Here is a 22,541-nt window from a genome sequence, read left to right on the forward strand (position 1 = left end):
TTATTCTAAAATATTCTCCTTTCAGAAAAGCATTCGAAGATACTGTAGTTAAAAATTTGGGATCTTGTAGTCTAATTTTCTACTACAGGCTCATAGAATTTAAAACTAGTTACATAGATATCGAAAATAATCATAATATTCTTTTCCTTTTTAAATAAGTAAAAGGCAGTTCCTGATACAAGAGTTATTTCAAGTGAATAAAAACCAAGTTAAACATCATCCAAATTTACTAACTTTTTTTAGGTGTAAAAGAGATAATTAAAGTCTGACAGCTATCATTATTCTAAAGACATAATATTACATTCTTCTACCAGATTTCTCAACAATGCTAAGGAGGAAAAGAGTCTTGGACCTAGAGTACTGAAGGATAATAGATCAGAATCTAGAAATCACAATAAAATATTTGAAGTCTATACCAGCCTACAGAGTGACAAGATTATTTTAGGCAAAGTGTGATTAAATATCAATAGCTGAATTTACAGGAGTCAAAGTGTTATGGTAGTACTTCAGTTTTCAGAATAAGTAATTTACCTTAAGAAAGGAATTCCTTAAACCTTTTAACTACTGAAGGGCAATAAACTATTCAGCTTAAGTACATCAATATACACACCAGTTGTATAAAACTAGAAACATGCCATAAGTAATTCTAGTTAATTACTTATGATGAAACAAGATCATCCACTGGTTAAAAATTAACCACTTATTAAGATAAGGATGTTTAAACTCTTGGTCTGTAATAAGCCAATTTTTCTATAAACTTCAAACATGATCATTGATTCTAAACAATTTTCAATGCTGGCTGTACATTAGAATCCCCTCAGAACTTTAAAAAATACTGATACCCAGGCCCCCAACTCAAACTAATTACATTTAAATCTCTGTTGTTGGGGTCTTAGCATTGGCATTTTCTACCAGCGCCAGTAGTCCAAATATGTCTGTTTTATATATAAACTGTTAGAAAGGGACAACTTTGCCTAATAAAGCTTTGCTTACCAGGGAGATCTAGGTAATTAACATATACCTAGTTCTCTCAAATGTTTTTTTATCTCTTCCATTCACTTATTTATTCTTCACACATTGCTGAATTCTACAAAGTACTAAACCTTGTGTCAGGCACTAAGGAAAATAGATAAGTAAGATCTAACCTCTACTTTTAAGAAACACACCTCTCTGTTGTTTTTGAAGTTGGAAGACAATCAGTGGAAGGCAGATAACATGTTGGTTATTCAAACACTAACCAAAGTGTGCTTTGGAGTCAGACCAATCAGAATTCAGTTCCCAGCCCTGACACTCCATATATGACACTGGGCAAGTTATGTAAAGTATCTATTTACATAATTTCAGTTTATCTATAAGTTTCAGTTTATAGGATGAGTTATATTATGGATCCGATAAGGGAGCTTTATGGATTCCATGCTTCTTAAATAATTAGCATTTTGCCTTGAAAGAATACGTACTCAATAAATTATAGCTATTAGTATTTATATAACCCTCATATACACCTTCTAAATCCTTCACAAATTTCAAATAAGTTAAGCAGAATGTATTCAGAATACTTTAAGTGACAATACCACTCTAGTATAATTCATAATGATAATATTTGACTTGTTATTTTTATTAGGTTATATCTAGTGAGGTCTCTAGAATTTGAATGCAATGCCACAGATGACTCTAATGGGATGAGTAATTACACTGAACACAAGGATTTTGAGTGTCATGGTATTTGAAAGCTACCATGATATTAAAGGATATGAATAACATTCATTATATCATATCATCTATAATTTCTCTTTTTCATTTTGTTCATTATACACCAGGCACCCGTGTAGTCATTTTTATATAGTTTTTAGGGAACTAAGTTTTTCTTTAATTGATTGGCAGAATTCTTAAGTCACTTCCAAATCTGCCCAAAATGTAAGGAATAGTTGATTTTTAGATAAAGGGGATAATAAAGTCAGCGGTTTTTTGCATATGCCTCTAATTTTATGTATAATGTTCTATTTGATTCCATAAAGGGCTTTTAGATTAATAGAAGACACACTTTCTACCAAAAGCAGTATTAGTAATTTTCTTTAACCTCTACTCTATTTTTCCAATGACTGATGTCCATGACTACAAAAGAGTAGGTATCAGTGCTTAAAAAAAAAAAAAAAAACCTGTTCTGCACCCAGTATATACAGCCAATATCTGGCGAAAGAAAGGCTGACAGTAATATTTTTGTTGCTGTTCTTTGGATTGTGTTACTGATTCACAATCTAAACAGTCATTTCTAGCAAGACCAGTCATGAGTGTACCAACATAAGCTTGGGCAAAGAATTTGAATTTTTTAATTCTCCTCCATTTCATAAGTGCATAATGAATTAACAAATAAGGCTCAGTTTCTAGTAATAGCTTTGTGATTCATTTTAAATGTTATTATTTCAATGGTATTATTTTTATAGTCCTTTAATGACAGCCAGTGCCAACAATTAAATGCCACTTCGTGATGTTATGCTCAAATATATTACAGGAGCTACAAACCTATAAGAGAGTGATCTTTTAAAGGACTCCCTTTTCATTAAAACATGGTGACAATTTTGCTGTGAATCTAAAACTACTCTAAAAAAAAGTCAACAAAAACACTTATGAAGGTAATTAGCTCAAATAGTGGAAGGTGACATTAGAAAGGCAAGGAAATCAAGACTGTTTCTCATTTGACAATATTTATCAAATTCCTATAGCAGTTAATTTAGTTGTTTATGTATTTCAGACAACCCAGTTTCTTAAGGTACATGAGGGTAAATTCTTTTGGATGAAGACAATTATTTTCTGAGTGGCAGAACAACTGTTTTGGAAGGCTGGATTTCTGGTCCATTAAACATGTATCCCTTTGTATATTGTCAAGTGTTGAAAACACAAATGAATCATATGAAAACTTACGGAGGGTTTTGTGGAAAAGCAGACTCAGGGTGAAGAGGCATGATGAAAGGACTAGAAAATGGGATTAGACAGTGTGGCCAGTGAGAACAGTAAACCACAAATCAGGGAATGAAAGTCTTGAAAAAAAGCATAGTTTTTTGTTACCTGCTAGTAGGTAATTAATGTTACCTGCTCTACCTTATAGTTGATGCTACTGTTTGTCATTGAAGCTATTTAAATTGTGCCTTTTCTGCTTGCATTTCTTTGGAAGAAGACCAAAAGGGCATTACCGTTATTTTGAAAGTATTAAAAGTATGACTGAAAAGTTTGGAGACTGTGTCCATCAAATCAAAGACTGTGATTTTTATTACAATGCCCCTTGGTGTTTGGCAACTTCCCCTGGACACTCAGACTTTGTTACATGACCTTCCCCCAACCAGTGTTGAATAAGGCAACAAATCCAAATCCAGCGATTTTATCACATCCCCAGTTCCCTGAACTGGGAGTCACTGTGAACCCCCATACCTTGCTCTTCTCTCCGCATTTGCATAGAGCTATATTTCATTTGTATTTCCATCTTTTTTCAGTGAATACTGTATTGGTGTATAAGTAATATATTTCAGTTGAAAGTCACTTCTGATTTCCTTCTTTATATTTCACTTTATCCATTCCTTCTCTGTGCTAAAGTATCTATTCTGTTGCAGCCGCACCTCTCCATGTCTTGATCGTGACAACAGCAGGTGAACTTCTGCATAATTCCTTCTCTGAACATGTCGCCTCCTCCTCTCCCCCTTTCACCATCTCCTTCTGCATATACCCCATCTCAGGATGCTTTAGTGTGAAGATACCTAGCCAGAGAGAGAGAGAGAGATTTATATTCTCCAAATTGTGGTCATTTCTGAATTCTCTTTCTCTGTGGTGAAAGGAAAGTGGGTATTTTTTTTTTTTCCTTTGGAGAGTAGGTGGGGTTGCACCACAATTAATGTAGAGCTACTGTGAGAGCCTGTTTTGGACCTGAGTCTCCACATCTCTACTTCTTTGGTGAGAAAAAGTGCTACATAGAGCTGAAGAATGTTATTTTCAGCTTTTATGCAAATTGGTTGAGCTATTTTAGTTATATCGTAGGTTATGATTTTAAGTGTCACTTAGCAGGGTTTTTTGTTTTTTTTTTTTTAACTATATTCTAGGTGAACCAAAGTCTGAAGATTTATTAATAGGGCATTTCTTTGCTAGTACTGCTTTAAGTGCAACCTTTTGATATTTTGGAAATTGTGCTATAGAATGATTCCAGCCAGTTTTCTAAAAATATCTATTCTTCATTATTTCAATAAAGTTATTTTTAAAGGTTCTTATCAGACTAGTGATTATAGTATTTTTATTGTACAGTAATTCACTATGGTACCACAGCTTGTCTACAAATAAGACAGTTTTTTATTTTCCAATTTTGGAATTCAAAATTTCAAGTCCATCCTTTTACTTTTTCTGAAACACACAGTAAATATTCTGTTTCTACACATGAACGTTGTGAGTGATAAATGATTGGGGATTTTTTACAAATTGGAGCCAATTTTTTTTCAAAGCGATTTTCCACCAGTTTTTCAGTCTATGGACTTTGGAGAGGTAGGAAGGAATTAAGGGAGTTAGAGAGGAGAAAGAGCTCACGATATTGTTTTCTCCCGTAACCTCAGAAATCAGATTTAATTTAAGGCCCTCTTGCTATGTATATGTGAATCACTGAAGCACCCTGATGACTTTTTTTTTTTCCTATTTTCACCCAGTAACTAACTCTGAATGCTGTTAATTCCCTGTCCCCACCCCTGGATGAATTAAAAGTAAACCTAAGGATTAGTAACTTTTGGGGTGGAGGATGTAGTCCTCAAAAGACCAGAGTCATTGTTTTCTGCTGCCTCCTCTGAAGCATGTACCTGTTTAGCTAATCAAATTGTGTATTTGCAGGCAAATCATCTGCATAATAATGGTGGACTGCTTTTGCTTTTATTCTTTTTAAATTGTCATAACACTGTATCTCACAATTTAGAAAACTTCAGAAAGACTTTCTGTTTTGCATGATTGCTGAATTTCATTTGGAGAGTAAGATATGCAATTGAAGCTGAGTATATTCTGTGATAAATTTTGTCTGTACAGTCTTAAGTCAGTGTTCAGTGGAATGTGCGTACACATTTTCTCCAAAACTGTTCGTTGACTGTTTTAAGCATCCAGTGAAAGAATATATATTTCTTGCAGTAAAAGCAGTTTATTTTCCAAATAAAAATTCTTACAGAGCATCTGACGTGAAACATTTCAGGAGGTTTCCAAACTTTAGTTAACAGGAAATGGTACATAGAATTTTAACACCAGCTCACTTTAGAGTTTATTTAGCTGAATTCTCTCATTTTATGGATGAGAAACTTGAGGGCCACGGTTACAGCAGTAATTCAAGACAGAGATAGATTTAATGATAGATGACGGATAGATCCAGGAAAGAGCAATGTACTTGCTCCATTATCTTGTGCCCTGTGATAATAGCTTACTTAAACAGTGAAGTTCATAAACTAATAAAAACTCCACCATCGTATTAAACTGCTTTAGCAAGTTTCCATGTTCATTTTAAATATCTGATAAAAGTTAGTTTCTCTGTTTCTTAGGTGTTGCATTATATTGCACTGTAGTTTTTATGACATTCGAAATACACAAAATCATATGGGTGTAGGGAATGGAAAAGGATGGCAACAAGCGTTTACTGACTTCTAAATGCTTTACCCACACATGATTTAATCCATGCTACACCCTTGGTGGTAATACAATTCTCCCTCATTGAGACAAGGCTTAAGTATTTTTTTTTTAATATTTATTTTTGAGAGAGAGAAAGAGAACGGGAGAGGGACAGAGAGAGGGGGAGACACAGAATCCGAAGCAGGCTCCAGGCTCTGAGCTGTCAGTACAGAGCCCACGTGGGGCTCGAACCCACAGACTGCAAGATCATGACCTGAGCCGAAGTGGGACACTTAACTGACTGAGCCTCCCAGGTGCCTCACAACAAGGCCTCAGTCTTAAAGTTCACAAACAGCAGGGCTGAGCTTCAGTCCATATACCATCTCCTCTGTACATATTCAGTTATATGTTTTTACTTCTAGTCCTTTTACTTCCAAATGTTTACAGTATTATCCCATTTTTAATCTCCTGAAAATATGAGAAAATCCTATTTATTTAATTAACTCTAGTATGTGAGCTGATTCATCTCATGACTCATACCTTCCAGGTTTTCACTTTTTCCTGTGGTACAAAAAAAAAGTGCATGGTCTCTTACAGTCTGTTTTTTACACTGCAGAATAGCTTTACTAACTCTACTACCTATCCGAATAGTGAAACCTTTTGGTATTCTGGTATTTTTAGTATAAGTGTTCAAATGCTTACCCAATTTTATATTAGAAATTGTTGGGATTAGCGAGCATGTTTTATCTAAAAGACTTTTCATTAGCACTTGAATTAGCATTTCTCTTATTCCCTCTCATTTGAAGAAAAGACTTCTTTTAGTATACAGTTCTGCATATTCAGCTTTCTTATTAGTGGGTATTCCACAGTTATGTTATTTGAGTCTGTAGACTATAGAGTAAGTTCTGTAGACTTTTTTCTTGCTGAATTTATACACCTTTGTATTCATTCAGACTACTACTATTTAGTTCTTTCATGTCTTCTCTTCTTTCCGTTTCTCTCTTGACCTCTTTCTGTTTTGCTTTCTTCTCAATTCTCCTGCCTCTGTCTCTCTCCCCCTCCTGCCTTCCCTTTCCCTCTTCCCCTCCTGGAAAGCCCCCTCCCTTGCTCTCTGGCGAAAGACAATTCCCTCCCCAGAGCTTGTCATTTTAGGTTAGTCTTACTACTTCCTTTAGTTAGTTGAGAAAGACACAAAGGCTTGTTTTCTCTGGAAATGTTATTTTTCTTTTCTCTGAATTATGCATATTGACGCTTTAATTTCCCCAATTTGCTTTGGTTGGGTAAAGTACTTACGTATTACTTCCCAGATCTATATAAACTTAAATTTATCTACTTGCAGCTTTAGCCTTTAAGTTCTTTTATTTTGATTTCCCAATCTTTGGTCTGTCTTCATGAACTTTTCACTCCTAATAAAATTGTTGACTTTGTTATATTCAAACTCTTGATTTTTGGTTACTCCCATTTTCTACTAATCATCTACCAAGGGAAATAAATATATCAAGTCTCTTATTTGAGGGCAGGAAAAGGCCTGTAGAAGAATATTTAACATTGAGTATAGCCCTTCCCAACTATTTTGCTATTTTATGAGCTGAAATATCTGGGTGTAGTAATTTGAATGAGCTCTGACTGGATTGGTTGTCCAGAGACCAAATAATTGAATTACCTTCACTTTTGCTGCCTTTTCTCTCTATTAGATATAAATATATACAAGTCCTTACAACTTGCTCTTTTCATTCTTCCATTCACTCATTCAACCATTAGTTATTGATGACCTATTATGTGCTCCATCTACATTGTTCTAGGCATTGGGAGAACACAGGAAGAAATAGGAGGAACAAGGTCATGCCCAATATGGTACTTACATGGCTCCTGTATGTGGTTATAATTCACTTCTTATTGACCAGGAAACTAAGTGATTCTGAGTAAGCAAAACCATCATGTGAAACCTGGGGCTTAGACTACGAGCATCTTGGCAGGAGCAACTATATTTTTACTACCAGTATCCTCAGTTCCAAGCAGGGCACCTGGCACTCAGTAGGAGGGAAACAAACATTGCATGCTTCTCATGCATGGGAATGGAAATTATGGAGTAAATAGAACAAAAGAAGATTTCAAAAGGAACAGTCAACGACACAAAATCTGACAAAGTAATCAAACGTTGTTATGGAAACATTGCCGCTAAGAACATAGCTACTTCAATTCACTTTTTTAGAAGATGCACCACCAGAAGATATTTAACATGTTTTTCTAGATAGGGACATCATATAGGCCCTAAGTCATCACTGAAATACACACAGGGGAAACACAATAGCATATAACATGAGGTGGAAATTCCCTAAATGGCTTTATAGGTACAAATAATATTCAAGACTGATAATATTAAGTGGATATATTCTAATAAGTTCTTATGGGTTTGAGTCCCTGTTCTATTGTTCAATGGTGACAGTAATCAAAAGATGAAAAAATTTAAAGAAGGTAGAGAAAGTCAGAAATATTGCAATGCATTTGGAACATTTGGAATATTTCAGCTACTAGTTGAAACTTAGTGTTGCCTCGTTTTTATAAAAATTGACATAAATATCATTGTCAAATAATATGGAGAAGAAACTTTTGTATTCATCTAGAAGTGTTACCAGTTTTTCTTTAACTTTTAAAGAAAATGTTTATTTTGAGAGAGAGAATGAGCACAAGTGGGGGAGGTGTAGAGAGAGAGGCAGAGAGAGACTCTAAGCAGGCTCCACACTATCAGTGCAGAGCCCAGTATGGGGCCTGATCCCAGGACTGTGAGGTCGTGACCTGAGCCCAAATCAAGAGTCAGACACTTAACTGAGTGAGCCACCTAGGTGCCCTGAAGTGTTACCAGTTTTACATCCTTTTGAGCTATAGAACATTGTAAGAAACAAATAGAAAATAATTATTTTTAAGAATTCATACTTAGACAAGTAGTAAGAACAGCAGCCAACATTTTTTTTTTTTTCATTTTGTTTTGATAAAGCCCAGAAACATCTATTTTTGAGTACTGGACAATTGATTACACTTCTCAGTTTTTGCCCTATACTAAAAACTTAGGGGGTTGGGTGTGAGGGGTAGTTCTAGGCTGACTCCTGCATGTGAGAAGGACAGTGACAGTTCTCGTGGTCTCGTCCTGCATGATGTGCTTCAGACAAGCACTCCAGGCTCCCTCACATCCATTTTTATTACTAGCAACAGGATTTCTGTTTAATAGCATGCTTAATGAGTTCTGTGTTCTGCTATGAGGAAGATGCTAACATATTTCCATCACTTGTCTAAAAATAACATCCATGTATTGTGTTTCTGTCCTTACTTTGATGAAATACCTTTCAAATGTTTTAAGTGTCGTCATGGATGCGATATCTAGATACGGTGAATCTGATGTAGTTCTGTGCTTGTTAAGCTCTAAATAGATCCATGATACACCTGTATGTTGCTTTCCTTTTTTTGTTTTGGTATATAAAATCTTGCAAATGCGATGAAAATTGGGAAGGATAGTAATGTAATCTGTATAAGGGTGTACACATTGTTTGTGTCTTTGTGTATATGTGTACAACACTCAGATTGCCTGGTGTAATTTTTGCTGCTTAATGAAACAAGTACCTCCAAGACTTTAATGAGTGTTAGGACTATCAGGGTGACAATAACTCGCACTAAGCTGTAGCAGGATCCTTTAAGACCATCCCACAGGAAGCAACTTCAAGGTTAAAACTAATCCTTTTTCTTGGTACTCTTAAACAGAATCGCTTGGATTATAGTTCTTTTATTCAGGAACAACTCATTTGGCAGAAAAGGAGCAAAATAATAGAAATAGGAGCCTTTACATTTCTAAATTATTAGCTGTGATTTTCCATACACAGCTTACTATACTTTGGGGAAAATCATGATGCACAGATCTCTCCCATTAGCATGAGCCCAGGGTTTCCCACTTCAAAACACAGAGTAGAGATGATTTGTTATCTTATTTCCCGCCCACCCCATCTTTGCTTTAGTTACAATGGTATGGCAGAGGGATTCCTACTTAAGAACTGGAAAAGTGCATGTGAACCAGTAAACTCATTCTATCCAAAACGTTTAGTTTTTCCTTCTCCTTTAGAATGCAGTAAGTTAAATACCTGCATCCTGGGTAAGACGATGTTAGAGCAGGATGGGTTTGATCTTGGGAAAAGCCCTGTGAATCTTTTTTTTTTTTTTCTTTAGGTCATAGAATTAAAGTGGGGTGGGCAAGATGCAATTTTGAAAAGTCAGGTTGAATTAACTTAGAAAAAGTGCAATTTGATATTTATTTATTTATTTATTTATTTATTTATTTATTTATTTAGGGAACATGTAGGGGAGGGGCATAGAGAGAGAATCCCAAGCAGGCTCTGTGCTGTTAGCGCAGAGCCTGACATGGGGCTCAAACTCATGAATCATGAGATCATTACCTGAGCCGAAATCAAGAGTTGGATGCTGAACTGACTGAGCCACCCAGGCACCCCAAAACCACAATTTTTTTCTCTCTATCCGTAAACTATGTGGATTTTTACGGATATACCTAGAAAGGAGAAGTCTTTACATTTACAACAAAAGAAGACTCACTAATGTTCATTATATAATTTCATCCCACTTTCTTTCTGAGTCAATTGGACAGATTTTGAATTTATAGTTTGTATTTAACATCGGTATTGTCAACAAAAATTAGAATTCTTCTATAAAGATCAAAATAATACAAAAATGAAAACAATGACAAAACAGAAAGGCACTGGCATAAAGTAAAATAACTTTTAAAGACAAGTATTTTGCCACCATGCCAAAAAATAGAAATGAGAGTAAAGCTTTACGGGAGAGAATTAACTTGGCAAAGCTTGTTTATCTGGTTCCAATATTTCAAAACACAGCTAATCTTCTATCTTAATTTTTAGTTTCCTGGTTAGTTTTATGGTGGATGCCCGAGGTGGTGCGATGAGAGGGTGCAGACACAATGGGCTCCGTATCATTATTCCACCTCGGAAATGTACTGCCCCAACTCGAGTCACCTGCCGTCTTGTCAAACGTCATAGACTGGCGACAATGCCTCCAATGGTGGAAGGAGAAGGCCTGGCCAGTCGTCTGATCGAAGTCGGACCTTCTGGTGCTCAGTTCCTTGGGTAAGGGTTTCTGATAAACCTCCCACTTAGTCACGGATGAGCTTGTGTCCTCTACATGAAATCACTAGGATGGAATGGAAAAAGGTACGTCAAAGCGTCGTGAAAGAAGATTGGCCCGTGACATTTTTTTTTAAATTAGAAGTAGCACCTCCATGCTTGACTCCAATTACATGCCTCTTATTTTAAGGCATTAATGAGTTCAACATTCAGGTGAATTATTATCCTTTCTCTTTGGATGTTACCATAACCGCTAGGCTCCCAATGTGAATTATCATGTTTTAGCCATTGGTAGTTTTTGTTTTTTTCTTATCTGAGACTCACCTCGTCAAATCATAACGAAAAATACTACTCTATTCCAAACACAAATTTAAACTCTTGTGTAGTAATGAAATGGAGCGATTATCTTTGGAAATCAGTGTTGTCTTTATATAAGAATATCCAAAATTTTACTCTATGTGATTTGTCTTTTCTGTCATCAAAATTGCTACCTTGAGTCTTAAAATTACACTGGGAGTCTCTTTAGTTGTAGTTTTCCCTAAGATGACAAAATCAAGACTAACTTCTGCCGTGCTCATTTTAGCAGTTTTGAGCAGAAGTGAGCATTTCTTCTTTCTTCTGTTTATACAGCTTCTGTTATATTAAAGTGGTATTACAATATGCCAAAAGATGAGTAGCTGCCCCTGAAAACTGACAAAAGGATGAAGTTTTGGAGGGGGACAAGTTTCAAAATATTTTGAAACAAATCAATTTTATTTAAGTCTTGTCACGTCAAGTCGTTGTTGTCAAAAATTGAGAGAAAATCCTATTAATCACGAACTCTTTGCTTTGCCACTGTCATTTTGGGGAGAAGGTTTGCTTTAGAACTCAAGGAACGTTCTAAAGTCTTGTAATTTGGAGCAGACTATTAATGAGTTGCTGCAAATTATGTTCACACCTGAAAAGGGGTGTCTGTATTTCCCAATTATAGAAACCACCTCCCATGTCCTCCTAAATGACCAGAGGTTTAGAAGGAGCCTGTGAAGTTCTGGGTTGCATCAGAAAATGCCAGTATGGTTGGAATAATTCCCCAGTGAGCCCTTTCATATTCTGTGCCAGGCCCTCTTCCCTCCCTCATGCTCAGGTAGTTTTAGGCTTTTTAATAAATTTCACATCTGTTGAGGAATATCCATGAAAACATCTGGCCTCTATCCCGAAGTCAGAGTTTTTATTATATTCCCAACAGCTTTGTCTTTCCTGTGGAGCATATATTTTTTTTTTTTGTCATTGTTTATTTTTTGGCTCATGCCCTGGCAGTGAACCTAAACAGGGTCAGATCAAACACCCAAGTGTCTCCTTCCACGTGCCTCCATTGTACACTCTGGGTCTCAGTTCCTTGCTCTTTGTGACCAATGGAGGGGGCAGAACCAAACGCAGTGTGAAACCAAACTTCACCCTGTTGATCAGCTGGTGACGCTGGGGTTCTGTGGAAAACAATACCTGAAGCTTACTTATGTTCTTTCTTTCACTGCTGCTTTGGATGTACTCAGTAAACTTCACCTGCCAACGGCCCCTCCCCCACTTAATGAGGGAGAAAGTTTGGTCAGCCGCATCCTTCAGCTGGGGCCTCCTGGAACCAAATTCCTTGGGTAGGAGTGACTTAAAACAAATTGATGGCTGCTGGCCCCCATTCTTCTCCTTCTTCTGCAATATGATTTCTCTTTTTGTCATTGTGCCCATGACATGTCCCTCCCTATGATTTAAATTCTGTATAACCTATCTTTAGTGGACCATTTCTGACCCTTGTGGTATGTGACTTTTATTTTTGAGTGACGTTTTTATATCTTTTCCCTTAAAGTGCTGTGACCTTCATTTTCGTTTAAAGCATGAGATCTGCCTAGTTGTACTATGTGCTAGTTACGATGTTGTTATGATGAATTTGAAGTCTGTATCAAAGCAACCTGGACTGAAAAATCAAAAGCCTCTATAATTTTTGAGAGTGAATGCGACCTGAAAACATCAGGGCAGTGCATGTTCTGGATCCTGAATATAATAGGCATGGGACACAATTGGGCTATCTACTGAGGCACTCAGTTAGGGCCACACTGTGTACACATGCCTATTGTTCCCTTGAATGAAAAAGATATTTAAATAAGCAAAAAACATGAGTGCATGTCTCTTTAGTTCCCAAGTAGTTAACTTTTGTGACATCTTTTCATTTACAACACGTCAAATTATGCAACATAAGAGCCATTTTCCTTCTTAAACCATTTTATCATTTGCACCTTATAGAAACTGTTTTAGGAGATTGGCACACCTCATGGATATGCATGCACGTTTCTTTTGGTTAAATGTGTTATACTTACATTTATCAAAGGAGAAGTTCCAGAATGCCACATGCACTCACAGGGAAACATTATTTGGCTTAAGGTAGCAGCATGCCCCTAAGGATTGGTGCCCCTGAGGTAGAATGCTACTGTGTGACCATCTGCTAGCCAATGGGCTCCGGAGGAAAGCCTACTATACCCCTGTCCCAAGAAAGAGAACAATTCCAGGTCACTTTGCAACAGACAGGGTCAAGGTGCTTGTCTTAATGTTGGCCAGCTCTTGTCTACACTGAATGTTCTGCCTTACTGTGTCAGGCCTGTGATTGTGGAGATTCCTCATTTTGCTGCCCTTCGAGGAAAGGAGAGGGAACTGGTGGTCCTGCGCAGTGAGAATGGGGACAGCTGGAAAGAGCATTACTGCGAATACACCGAAGACGAATTGAATGAAATCCTTAATGGCATGGATGAAGGTACTTCATATTGAGGGTTTTAAAAGAATTCTAAAGTGGAAGCATTCAAATGATATATTTCTTTCTTATGACCTAGGGATGTGGGCGCGGGGACGGGAGGTGGGTTTGGGTATAGGTGTTCCTTGTGTTATTTTACCACAGCAGGTATTCGGTACATTCCGGGGTTGGAATGCATAATGAATTTGCCTACTCTTACCTCTGTTATATTCAGGAAAACAAATCCTTTCAGTAGGAAATATCTCATGTAATAAGGAGATACAGCATATCTCCATCCTTATTCAAACCTAAAACATGAGATGGAATAGATGTTGTTTCATTACAGAATGAACTGATACCGGATAATAAATCCATGACTTTTTGAAATGCCTAACAAGACAATTTAGATATAGTTAAGACACTGATAAAAGTGCTAAGCTTTTTTGTTGGAAAACTTACATAAACCCCAAACCAGTGCATTATAGGATAATATGATTTCTTTTGAATTTTCTATTACTAAGGAGGAAAATTAAGTTCACTCAAACTTCCACATGTAATTCAAACAGGGAGTTAGCCAGGGTAGAATCTCATATATACACCTACACATATAGTTAAGGAATTTATTTTTTCATTAGGGCTTTGAGCTCTGTAAATCCCAAATCTCGCTTGGGCCATTTTGCCACAGATTGAAATAGTTCCGTGTTACCGGAGGTAATGGATTAATTCTCTGGCATCCTTAGCTTGCACAAATACAGAGTGCCGGTTCTAATCCAGGAGATGTGTTCCGCTTTAAGTAACCACACAAATAGGGCAAATTCTTTGCCCAAGTGCCACGAGCATACCATTTTGTACAGAACTGGACAGGCAGCTGTAGAGCTATTTGTAATGTGTAGCTTTGGGTATGGCTCATGAATAGGAGGTGTAGCCTGACAGCAGCTACTTTAATATTTCTTTCTGCATCCTGCGGAGGTAGACTAAGAAAAGGGGCCAGCTTTACCCTATCTAAGAAGTAGATGGAAAAAGAAACAATGTCCTCTACATGCATAGGTTAGTCTTCCAAGAAAGACAAAAAGATCAGGATTTTTACTGATAAAGCTTGTTCCATGCAATATTTAGCTGTTTTCTGCTCCTTGGAAACATTTGTTTTGCCTGCATTTAGGTTTAGGATGTTTTCTTCTGAGATATTTACCTGTCATTAACACTGCCATGAGCATTGGCATCTTGTCCTTGAATGAGGACTTGTATTATACTCTACATGCGTATGAAGCTTGTTTTAAAACAAAGAATGGGATTTTTGTATTTTTTGTTCTCTGTGCTTGGAAATGCATTCTTTTGTAAGTATATGCTAGTGTTTGCCAGTGTATCAGTTTTCGATGCCATGATTAGATCCTGGGACTTCTGGCTTTTGCTATCTAGTTATATTCAATAGTCAAGAAAAACATAATTGCTGTTCCTGCCTCTATAATAGATTGCAAATGATTTCTAAAAATAAACAAGTTTCCATTATCTCTGAAAATTCAGTGATTCCCTTAATGCAAATTTTCAGCATTTTAAACCAGTCTGGGTTTGGTGTTGCCCTACATAGCTATACTAATGCAATTTAAAAAGAGCCCATTATCCTGTCTTCCTAATACTAGATGATATGTTTGGTAAGTTAATGGTTTCAGGAGAATATTGAAACCCTGAATTTATAATCGCTGATTTTTTTTTTTTTTTGTATCTGACTATTTCAGAGACAACCATGTCACTAGAATAAACACGCGAACACAAACCTTACCCTTACAAGACAGATTTTAATCCCTCACTATTGCCTTGAGAACTGAAAGGGCCATCTTCCTTCTTAAAACCACAATAACTGGTATTTGAACTAACTTTAAAATTTGCAAAGAAAAGGAGTCCACAAACAATTTCCTCTCTTTCACGTGAACCAAGAATAGAACAGGTTCATTTCCATTCCAGGTTTGCCCTCAAAACCCCTCATTTACAAAGGCAGTGCTGCAATACTGTATCTGGAGCTGGATGCTCTCCTTTCCCAGGGCCCTGCAAAGACCTAGTTTCCACAGAGAAATAAAACGTGCAGACTAAATGCCAATAGGTCTTGAGAGACTGCAATTTTTTTTTTTCTAGTGTTAGGATAGGTAGTCTTGCTTCTTAAATTTTCCTATTATTTAAAACAAGGCATCTTGCTGCCATACTGGTTTACTATGAACTGTGCCAAGGAGTTTGCTAGAATGTTTTTGGATGGAAATCCTTGCTCTATGAAGATGGGTCATTTCTTGTCTCAGTGCTGGATAGTCCGGAAGACCTAGAAAAGAAACGGATCTGTCGCATCATCACCCGCGACTTCCCGCAGTACTTTGCAGTGGTGTCTCGGATCAAACAGGACAGCAACCTGATTGGCCCCGAGGGGGGCGTGCTGAGCAGCACAGTGGTGCCCCAGGTGCAGGCCGTCTTCCCAGAGGGGGCGCTAACCAAGAGGATCCGTGTAGGCCTACAGGTAGGCCCATGTTGGATACACGTTAACCTAACATGGATTTTTATTGTAGTGATTGGAAATCAGCTTTTCAAATGGGAAATGCAGTAAAACCTTGGATTGCAAGTAACTCGATGAGCAAACCCTTCTAATAAATTTTAACCAATTTGACAATAAATTTCATATATTGAAAAAAAAATTTTAACTTGATAAACTCTCAATGTCTTGTAATACAAGGAGTACGTGACACTGAATGTCACATGATCAAAACTGAGCCAATGGTTCTTGAAATTCACTTCGATATACAAGTGCTTTGGATTACAAGCATGTTTCTGGACTGAATTATGCTCACAAACCAAGGTTTGACTGTAAGTGGGTAACAAGTCAAATTATTCCCAGGTGAGCAAAAGCTGCCATTAGAGATTGTAGGTCTCATGAAGTTTTATATAAGTGCTTAGTACTAAACTTAACAATTATCATGTTTGAAGTCACCAAATTTATTTATGGCTAAAAAGTGATACCTGGAGAAACTTATGTCAAAGAAATTTGACATATATATAATGATATATCATTTATTTTAATATTTTTTTTCTTTGAAAAGGCTCAACCTATGCACAGTGAGCTGGTTAAGAAGATTCTAGGCAACAAAGCTACCTTCAGCCCTATAGTCACTTTGGAACCTAGAAGAAGAAAATTCCACAAGCCAATTACCATGACCATTCCTGTCCCCAAAGCTTCAAGTGATGTCATGTTGAATGGTTTTGGGGGAGATGCACCAACCTTAAGATTACTATGCAGCATAACAGGTAAGTCACTTGTGACTATGCTAGTAGAAAGTTCCAAAAGAAGTAACGTAGATCATTGTAAATATTCAGTACCTTTGCCATAAGATACCTGTGAGGTTATATGCATTAATTCAGGAAAAGCATTCTAATTAGGGACGTGAAAGCTAAAGGAAATGAACTTATATTTATTACATTTATATACAGCTCGTATGCCAAACTATTGGACACTTTATATGCATTGTCATTTTAACCTTCACAGTGGACCCATAAGGAAATGTTAAACCCATTTATGCAAAAGGAAGCCAAGGCCGAGTGAAGTTCCATAACTTGCCTGAGATCATACCATACATATTTGGCAGAGTTGAAATTCAAACCCAAATTTATATACCTCTACTCCCAAGCTTTAAGCCTTCATCGAAGACCTCATCTTATATCTACTGAAAAACAAACACTTGAATAACTATACCCAGTAGTTCACACTTCTGTCTAGGAACTGATATGTCTTTATCATTAATCTATTAAACTAACTTTGGAAAAACAAAGTACAGGTTTTTAATCATTAACTGAATTTTGGCCTTTTCAATTGGAAGTTGTAGTAGCTTTCAGATGACTATCACACTCCCGAAAGACATTCCCAGAATATTGGTTTTCTCTGCTAAAAATACCACCACCACTGGGTAAGAGAAAAAAAAAACCCACACAAATAATCTGTGTTAAGACTACATAATTTGACTAATTTCCCTATTTAACAATAAACACATGGTATTGGCATTCAGTAAATATTTATACTGTTGTCAGTAGGAGTAACAACCATCCCTGGTTGTTTAGGTATCGTTAGAATTTTTTTTTTTCATTTCTCCTCCATATTGAAAGGAATGTTCACTTTTATTTTGTTCTCTTAATTCCCCTTCTAATTAGTGTTTTTCCTCTACTTACGACAGCAAACCATTGAGACTTTACCCCATAAGTTTAATAATATGACAGAATTTTAAGATACACAGACTATAATGAGTATAGAAGGAAATCATGCTTCACGTGTGACTTCTTTCCCAATTACCCATTTCTGGTTGTCACCCAGCATTCCTGGGTGTCAGTCTGATACTTTTTGTTCCATGGGTATACAGTTAGTCTCTCTATAATGTGCAACATTCATGGCATGGAAGCAAAAGTAGTAAGACCGAAAAGTGTCTGTGGCACACCCTGACCTTGTAGAAGATCCAGTGAAGATACCACGTGGGCCTAGGTGCCACCTAATCTAGTTATTCAGATGGGTTTATGCTAAACACTTTCTTTTTTTTTTAATTCTTTTTTTTTAACGTTTATTTATTTTTGAGACAGAGAGAGACAGAGCATGAATGGGGGAGGGGCAGAGAGAGGGAGACACAGAATCCGAAGCAGGCTCCAGGCTCTGAGCCATCAGCCCAGAGCCCAACGCGGGGCTCGAACTCACAGACCGCGAGATCGTGACCTGAGTTGAAGTCGGACGCTTAACCGACTGAGCCACCCAGGCACCCCTAAACACTTTCTTAAATTTATTTGTTAATTAAAAAATATGTGAAAGTGTTTAGATTTTTGTGTTTTGCTCTGTTATGTGCTTCTGCTAAGAATTAATATTTTAGAGGCCTACTAGAATAAGGTTCCATGAACTTTCTATGATAACTCATTTCCTTCTTTAAGAAAGTTTAGAGTCACAATTTTTCTTCATCTCAAACATACATTCCTCTTGCAGTGCTTTAAGACTCTTTCATCCTTATCTATGCCAACTTAATTTTCCAGTAGGATGAAAGTTCACCTCAGCCTCCATGGTGATTTTTCTATGTATAGAGGTCATTTCTTTAGCATTCATTCATGTGTTCACCCACCTTTCAGTATTTATTGAGCTCTTAATATCTTCCAACCTTTTTTTTTTTTTTTACCAGCCTTTAACTACAAATTCAGAAGAAATTTTATTTCTTTTTTTAAAAGTTTATTTATTTTTGAGAGAGAGAGAGAGAGAGAGAGAGAGAGAGAGAGAGAGAGGAAGTAGGGGAAGAATGCAGAGAGATTGAGAATCCAAAGCAGGGCTCAAACTCACAAACTGTGAGATCATGACCTGAGCTGAAATCAAGAGTTGGATGTTTAAGCAACTGAGCCACCCAGGTACCCCAAGTAATTTTATTTCTTAAAATATGAATAAAATATGATAGTTAAAAAATATGGGGGCGCCTGGGTGGCTCAGTCGGTTAAGCAGCCGACTTCAGATCAGGTCATGCCCCGCGTCGGGCTCTGTGCTGACAGCTCAGAGCCTGGAGCCTGCTTCAGATTCTGTGTCTCTCTCTCTCTCTCTGCCCCTCTCCTACTCATGCTCTGTCTCTCTCTGTCTCAAAACTAAATAAAACATTAAAATAAAATAAAATAAAATAAAATAAAATAAAATAAAATAAAATAAAATAAAATAAAATAAAATAAAATAAAATAAAATAAAATAAATGAAGTTCAGGAATAAAAGAATACTTGGATTTTTTATTATCTTAACAAAGTATTCAGCTCCTTGGTTGATCAAAGTATCTTTTCACATCATCAACTGCTACAATTTAAAATATATTCAAAGCCTAGCAATTACAATCAAAGCTTCGGAGTGTTAGTCTGATCTTAACTATAGAGAACAAACTGAGGGTTGATGGAGGGAGGTGGGCAGGGGATAGACTATGGATATTAAGGACATACCTGTTGTGCTAAGTAAGCTCTGGGAGTTATATGTAAGTGATAAATCACCAAATTCTACTTCTGAAACTAATATTATACTACATGCTAGCTAGAATTTAAATAAAAACTTGAAACATTAAAACAAAAAGAATGTCAGAGCATAGAATACTTGGTAAGTAATTTGAGGCATTTATTCAAATAACTTCCCTTAAGTTTCTCGAAAGGTGGTGTCTGCTATTTGTTTTCAGTGTGTCATTTTTTAGCATGTGATTTTTAGACATGTTTCCAATATGTCATTTTGAGGGGTGGGTGGGACTAAGAGATGAACACAGCCAGAACCACAGTGACTTTATTTTACAATTCAAAGTCTGGAGTTTTGCCCAAATTTTTTTTTAAAAACAATCCTATTATTTCAGGTGGAACCACCCCTGCACAATGGGAAGATATTACAGGAACTACGCCATTAACATTTGTCAATGAATGTGTTTCCTTTACAACCAATGTGTCTGCCAGGTATGGTTATGCAGCCCAGAAAAGCCCACTATGATATTGCCCCTCCCCATTGTCTTTTGTTTTATTTAGTTTCTTACATCCTTTAAAAGTACATCTTTTTGGTTTGCTTTTAAAGATCATCTGCATTTTCAGATTTTAAACTAGACCTGCCAGCAAATATAATAGTGATGATACAATAACAAAGGACAACCAGTCAAATTAAAATCTAAGAAAAATAAGTGATTGTCGGCTTTGACTGTATGACCTTGACTTTGGTTTTAGCAGCCACCACTGATTTTTCCAGTCCTAAAGGTCTTAGGAAAGATAAATTTCCTGCTGTCAAAAAATAGCCTGAACTACTTTTTCCAACAGAATAATAAAAACACAAAGCCCGCCATGGCTGGCTTAAGTGGTTTAGAGGTTTCAGTGACCCTTATGCCTTCTAACACATTTACCCATTACCCATGTCTTATTCATTTACATATCACACATCTTTTAAAAGCTGAAGCTATCTAATTTTATGTCATGCGCACAAGAGTCAGTTTATTTAGTTCCCATTTGCATTGGGATCAGTGGATTGCTAAGCATTTTCCCAATTATTTAATTTGACAACTACAACAACTGTGTGACTTAAATAGAACAAGAGGTATTGTGTCCATTTTACCGATGAGAAAACTAAAGTTGAGAGTGGTTAAAACTTAAATTTCTATTTAGTGGGGAAACGAAAAAATAGAGATTCATGAATAGCTCAGTAACAGTGCACAGCAATACCTGGGTTTGATGGCCCATGTTTATAGTCTCAGCCCCTCAGGTTCAGCTACTGAGTCTCGAGCTCTCTGTCAGTATGCTCTGCCACTCAGGCATCTACCCTCTAATGCAAGACAATGGCAAGTTTTGAATGAGAGGTCCACCAGAGTTACTAAAGAATTCAGCAGAGGGTGTTTGCGTTGGGACGTAGAGGATGTCCGAGAAGAGGTAACTCATGAGACATGTAGGAACCCAATAAGCAGATTGGGAAAGTGGAAAAGAGAGTAACATGAGCAAAGATGCCAAGATAGAATGCAAAAGCGTCCTGGGGGGTTGCAACAATGATCCAGGTAATCTATAATTCAGAAGTAATGCTGGATTGTGCATTGTTTATAGAAGGCCTTGTGGGATAGAGTAAGCAGTTGGTATTGTAAGTGTATTTAATGGTTACACTTAAGTATGGTTACACTTAAAAATGGTTAAAATGGTAAATTTTCTGTTATATATATTTTACCAAAGCCAGTAAAAAAAGAAAAGAGATGGATCAAGAACTTGAAGAAAAGAGAGGCCAAGACGATAGGGAAATCTCAGGAATGTTGAAAGATTATGGGAAATGAGCCAAGAGGAGGAAGGTGATCATTGTTGAGGAAACGTTTCAGAGCAAGAGGATGTGGAACAACCTTTGAAAGTGTATACATATACACATATACATATACGTATACATATATGTATATACATATACATATATGTATACGTATATGTATATACATATACATATATGTATACGTATATGTATACATATACATAGCGGATTGGGAAAATGTCCATCAATGACCTCTTTTTCAGTGAAGTTGTCTTTCTTAGGGCCTCAGATGAGGGGCGGGGGGGCTTAAGCTTTGCTAAAAGCTTAGCAAAGTTAGTAAACTGAATAAAATGATATCCGAGGAGAAAGTTGCCAGGCAATGTCACAGACTTAGTTGGGGTTAGAACTCATAAATTGGTGACAAGCAAATAATTTCTTCTATGAATTATATTCAATATTTAGAAGTTCTGGAGCAAAAGCAAATTGTTTAAAATGGTTTTACCAACCTTGGTGTCTGGAGAGGTTACTGGAAAAGAATGATGAAAAAAAGCTGTGTAGATATTATTGAAAAGAGTTTCAGGAAACGAAACAAAGAATAGGAAAGGGAATCAAGGAAATAGAAATTCTTATTCAGTGAGATACTTGTCATAATGTCCGATACTGAATTCACATGCTAGAAGATTCTAAAGTGCTGAGATAGAGTTGAGAAGATTGAATACTCAGAAGAGTCTCTATGGAAGAAAATCACAAATACTGCATTTGATAGCTGATTTTAAACACCTAATCTTTCTCTCTTCCCCTGAACTCCCTTGCTCCTTCCCATCTTTCTACCTTTCCTTTCACTTTCTTTCTTTCCTTTTAGTTTCTCTTATCATCTCCCTCTTCACTCCCTTCTTTTTCCAAGAAACATTTAGTGACTGTTTTGATCACAGTGAAGGGATTGTTGTTGTTGCTGTTGTTGTTTTTCAGCTGCTGTACTTTAAATTTCAAATAACTTACCTTATTTCCTTTTGTAGGTTCTGGCTGATAGATTGTCGGCAAATCCAGGAATCTGTTACCTTTGCATCACAAGTGTATAGAGAAATTATCTGTGTACCATATATGGCCAAATTTGTTGTGTTTGCCAAGTCACATGACCCCATTGAAGCCAGGTTGAGATGTTTCTGCATGACTGATGATAAGGTGGATAAGACCCTTGAACAACAAGAAAATTTTGCTGAGGTGGCCAGAAGCAGGGATGTAGAGGTACTGTATTTACAAAAATAATTTGTATTGA

The 22,541-nt window shown here is 36.7% G+C and overlaps 1 protein-coding gene across 2 annotated transcripts in view; it reads left to right on the forward strand.

Moving 5' to 3' along the window:
- ANK2 (ankyrin 2) overlaps positions 1 to 22,541 on the forward strand; it is a 254,755-nt gene that overhangs the window by 193,081 nt on the left and 39,133 nt on the right. Inside the window, exons 26-32 of one of the 2 annotated variants that reach the window (XM_049631065.1) lie at positions 10,527 to 10,751; positions 12,278 to 12,376; positions 13,370 to 13,524; positions 15,786 to 15,997; positions 16,575 to 16,779; positions 19,860 to 19,956; positions 22,282 to 22,510. In XM_049631065.1, the coding sequence (XP_049487022.1) occupies positions 10,527 to 10,751; positions 12,278 to 12,376; positions 13,370 to 13,524; positions 15,786 to 15,997; positions 16,575 to 16,779; positions 19,860 to 19,956; positions 22,282 to 22,510 (1,222 nt within the window). The remainder of the gene's footprint in view (positions 1 to 10,526; positions 10,752 to 12,277; positions 12,377 to 13,369; positions 13,525 to 15,785; positions 15,998 to 16,574; positions 16,780 to 19,859; positions 19,957 to 22,281; positions 22,511 to 22,541) is intronic. The other variant, XM_049631064.1, reaches the window with a different exon arrangement.

Source organism: Panthera uncia, chromosome B1 (genome assembly GCF_023721935.1).
Source record: "Panthera uncia isolate 11264 chromosome B1, Puncia_PCG_1.0, whole genome shotgun sequence".
In the NCBI taxonomy this organism is placed as follows: Eukaryota; Metazoa; Chordata; class Mammalia; order Carnivora; family Felidae; genus Panthera; species Panthera uncia.